Source organism: Sebastes fasciatus, chromosome 21 (assembly GCF_043250625.1).
Source record: "Sebastes fasciatus isolate fSebFas1 chromosome 21, fSebFas1.pri, whole genome shotgun sequence".
NCBI lineage: Eukaryota > Metazoa > Chordata > Actinopteri > Perciformes > Sebastidae > Sebastes > Sebastes fasciatus.
Window position 1 is genome coordinate 17,056,601 of NC_133815.1, and position 4,241 is coordinate 17,060,841.

At 44.4% G+C, this 4,241-nt stretch overlaps 1 protein-coding gene across 2 annotated transcripts; it reads left to right on the plus strand.

Moving 5' to 3' along the window:
* Nucleotides 1-1,686: 1,686 nt before the first annotated feature.
* Nucleotides 1,687-3,680, plus strand: LOC141759756 (uncharacterized). Of its 2 annotated transcripts, XM_074622086.1 has the most exons (4): nt 1,687-1,951; nt 2,038-2,137; nt 2,237-2,366; nt 3,543-3,680. In XM_074622086.1, exons 1-4 carry the CDS (start codon nt 1,824-1,826, stop codon nt 3,638-3,640), a joined length of 456 nt encoding a protein of 151 aa, XP_074478187.1. In that variant the 5' UTR covers nt 1,687-1,823; the 3' UTR covers nt 3,641-3,680. The 2 variants fall into 2 exon arrangements, with proteins under 2 accessions (XP_074478187.1, XP_074478186.1); XM_074622085.1 differs by having other exon boundaries at nt 1,828-2,137.
* The last annotated feature ends 561 nt before the right edge of the window (nt 3,681-4,241 follow it).

The following is a 4,241-nucleotide window of genomic DNA, read 5'->3' on the forward strand; positions in this document are numbered from 1 at the left end:
GAGGAATCCATTGGTACCAACCATGTCATACCAGTTAGTCGTGAAGGAGACTAAATAAACCTACGCTAAATTTTGGCGAGGAAAAACTGTCATGGTCATTTTCAAAGGTGTCCCTTGACCTCTGACCTCAAGATGTGTGAATGAAAATGGGTTCTATGGGTACCTACGAGTCTCCACTTTAAAGATATGCCCACTTTATGATAATCACATGCCGTTTGGGGCAAGTCATAGTCAAGTCAGCACACTGACACACTGACAGCTGTTGTTGCCTGTTGGGCTGCAGTTGGCCATGTTATGATTTGAGCATATTTTTTATGCTAAATGCAGTACCTGTGAGGGATTCTGGACAATATCTGTCATTGTTTTGTGTTGTTAATTGATTTCCAATAATAAATATATACATATGTTTGCATAAAGCAGCATATTTGCCCACTCCCATATTGAAAAGAGTATTAAATACTTGCCAAATCTCTCTTTAAGGTACATTTTGAACAGATTAACTATGAACAATCACACGATTAATCACGATTAAAAATCTAATCAAGTGAGAGCCCTATTATTTACACACCCAGCAGGCATGAAGCGACGTTAGCATTCCACCTGCAAGTGTTTGCAGCTCTGGTTATAGCCACTTTAATGAGCAAAAAAATCCAACATGTGCTACCATAAACCGAGACAGTCCACCTCCCTTTGGCTCTATACATTCCCGAGCCTTTACGCCATCTGTATCCCTCCACAGCGCTGACGTAAGGAGGATTTATTGTGGCCGCCGCTCATGGAATGTGACATGCTGAGTCCAGAGTGCTGGTTTAGTGGGAAAACGTCCTTGCTGTACAGGACAGCACACGCATGCACTACAGCAGGGGTTCTCAACCAGTGTGCGCGGCACACTGGTTGAGAACCAATATCCCTCTCTGGGATATTGTGAGGTGTGCCTCGGAAATGTTTTGACAATCACAAGTGTGCCTTCAGTTGCAAAAGGTTGAGAACCCCTGCACTACAGCATGGGACGACACGTGTCCCATCATGTTTGTGTCATCTAGATCGAGACCATTTTTCAAAAGCTGAGAATGTGACGCTGTGCTGTGAATGATCTACGCGTCGACCTCCTGTTCACCTGAACTATCGGAGAAATGATAGAAGGGATGTGAGCGGAAGGGAATCACCTCATTATAGAGTAATAGATCTGTTGTCCACACTGAACCTGATGTGACCTCTTGGCCTTTTTGTTATGTAACCAACATTACTAATATTGATTGTAGATCATAAAGCATTCAGTGCTCTATTGTTTCTTCACAGACTGGAAGTGGTTTAGGCCACACACACCATACTTCTATTTACCGTCAAAACCTGCAACACCGACTAATCTTGAACTAATCCACACAGACCCCTGGCAGTGCAAACAGCAACCCGTCCATCACCGCCCTGACAGTCTAATAAACCTCACATCTGAGTGGCACATAACACACATTCTCACTGGCTGCTTATATCAGCCAGGAGGGGGAAGTCTGAATGCATTAGACACACACACTTTCCAGAGGCTTTCATCATCAGAAGAGGCTCTCCGAGAGCTCTGAATCACCAGCCCCAGAGAGGAAAGACCAGCCAGTTTGTGCAACATCAGTCACAGAGATAAAGCGCAGATCACACAACCCAAGGGCGAAGGGATACATCCCATTTTTTTTGTTTGAGATAACGATCAGAAAAAAGTCAAGCTGGCAGGAGACGAGACAAAAAGCTTGTTGGAGGAGGGAGAGGCCGATGAGGAGCAGGCCAACGGAGGACCAGCAGGAAGCAGGGAGTCCCGCGGCCCACTTGGCACGATGGTGCGCGTTGAACTGGAATGGGAGATCCCCATGTCGGTGACGCTGCCCATCCAAGTGCAGCCCGACCCGGCACACCAGCCGTTCCCATTCCTGGACACGACGCTGGCCGACCTCGGCATCCAAGAGTGAGTCTGTTGCTGCTCCCAGTGGGCTTTAAAGAAGCTATTTCATGTAGATTTACTAACATGTTGTGTTGTGTGTGTGTGTCCAGGTCAGAGGTGAAGGAGAGGACGGTGTGGGTTGACACCAAGAAGACTCAGGTTAAGAACAAGGCAGGGAAGCTGAAGGAGAAAGAGATCACCATCCTCGAGGTATGACGGATGACTTTGTCTTGATGTAAATGGAGGCAAACAAAAAGGATGTCTGAGGCAGGAGAGTGATATAACAATGATTTGGTTTTCCTCTTGTAGGTGAGAGTGAAAGCCCAGAAGCCTGGAGACAAACAGCTCCAGGAGATCCTGTACAGCACCGAGGCGCACACCGACCGCTCCTTCTGTCGCACAGGAATGAATATCCTGCCCTGGAAACACAGATCCACAGGTCTGGAAGCAGTTTAAATCAATGTTCAATGCATCTTATGTTGCTGTTACTGTCAGCTCTCTGGGTTAAAATCGTTCTTATTATCTGTAGCTAGATTTCCACCAAAAGTCCCTGGGACTTTTAGACCCTGGAACTACTTTTCAAGGAACTAAAAGGTTCCTTCAGCACGTCCTGGAAGCAATTTAAATCAATGTTCAATGCATCTTATGTTGCTGTTACTGTCAGCTCTCTGGGTTAAAATCGTTCTTATTATCTGTAGCTAGATTTCCACCAAAAGTCCCTGGGACTTTTAGACCCTGGAACTACTTTTCAAGGAACTAAAAGGTTCCTTCAGCACGTCCTGGAAGCAATTTAAATCAATGTTCAATGCATCTTATGTTGCTGTTACTGTCAGCTCTCAGGGTTAAAATCGTTCTCATTATCTGTAGCTAGATTTCCACCTAAGGTTCCTGGGACTTTTTAGACTTTTAACGTTTTTGTATCACTGCCATGATATTTACTGCTGCATATTATTTACTGCTTCACGTTGGACGACCAGGAGCTTTTTCTGGGAAGCAAAACGTCAACAATGGAACTTCATTTAGACCCCGGTCCCTGCGGTTCAAATGCAAGGAGTTCCTTAAAAGGTTCCTAGCTCTGGGGGGAAAGTTCCTGCGGTGGAAAAGGGGCTTGTGTTAGCTCATCTAATAATGGTAAATGGACTTGGACTTATATGGAGGATTTATTTCTGTTTGTGTGCACAATCATGTGACCCGAAAAGTCACTCAGACGTGCCACAGGCTGCAGCGACCTCTCAGATAACGGGTGAACTGTCAGACTGATGTAGATCACAGCAGTGTGCCACAGCCTCAGGTACTGAAATGAGATCATGGTAAACATTGCATCAGAGTCCGGCTAGAGCCTAGGACTTCAACGCCGTCGAAATTTGTGAAACTCTGTTCCGACTTAATAATAGAATGACTTCCGTACAGAAAAAAAGGCTGGTTGTTGTGTGACAGCTAAAGATTATACCTGATGTATTATACAGTATAAAAAACAGACAACCTGCAAAGACACTAATAATAATCATAGACCTGATTGTATCTTGCCGTTACAAATGTTTGGTATTTATCCCTCTCATCATTAGCACATACATATATCTATGATGTATTAAAAAAAAAACTGTGTGTTTGTCAGAGGAGAACGGACTGACACCGGTGGAGATGACCATGGCGTTGGACATGGTAAAACAGCAGCCTGACTTTACCGAGGACCAGGGACAACGGGAGATCTGAGGAGCAACACAGAGCCACCATCATCCAAAACAAGAGTGTAATTTAATGTGAATCAACAAGCTAGCCATTTATGCTAACGTAAATGTTCAACTAGTCAACGGCAAAGCACTTTTTTTAAACTCCAATTTGATTCTAAGATGCTAAGTTTGCACTTATTCAGAGGATTCAAAGTGTCTTCAGTTTCTCTTTCTACTATACAGTGAGGCGAGGTTGAATGGCTTGACATTTAACTGCACGGAGAAAATTTGCCAGCTTTGTAGCATTTGTAAAAAAGCTCTTGCACTTGTCAGATATGTATACTGCTGAATAGTTTTTAATATGCTGAGCAGAAATAGCACCAACAGAGATGGACAGAAGCATTAACAGTGTATTGAGGGTAAAGTAAGTGGGCCTATTAGCTCAGTATGTCCAGTTAGTCTGTGACCTCTGGGGGTTCTCACTGCAGTATTTCTGCCAGAGTTCACACAACACACAGCTGCAGGGTCAGCCCATTAGAGAAAAAGCCCTTTGTAAGCAGCAGATAGATCTCTGAGATAAGGCAACGCTGGGAGAGAACGCATAGCAATCAAAAGTTTAAAGTCCACTGACTTACACTGGGAGA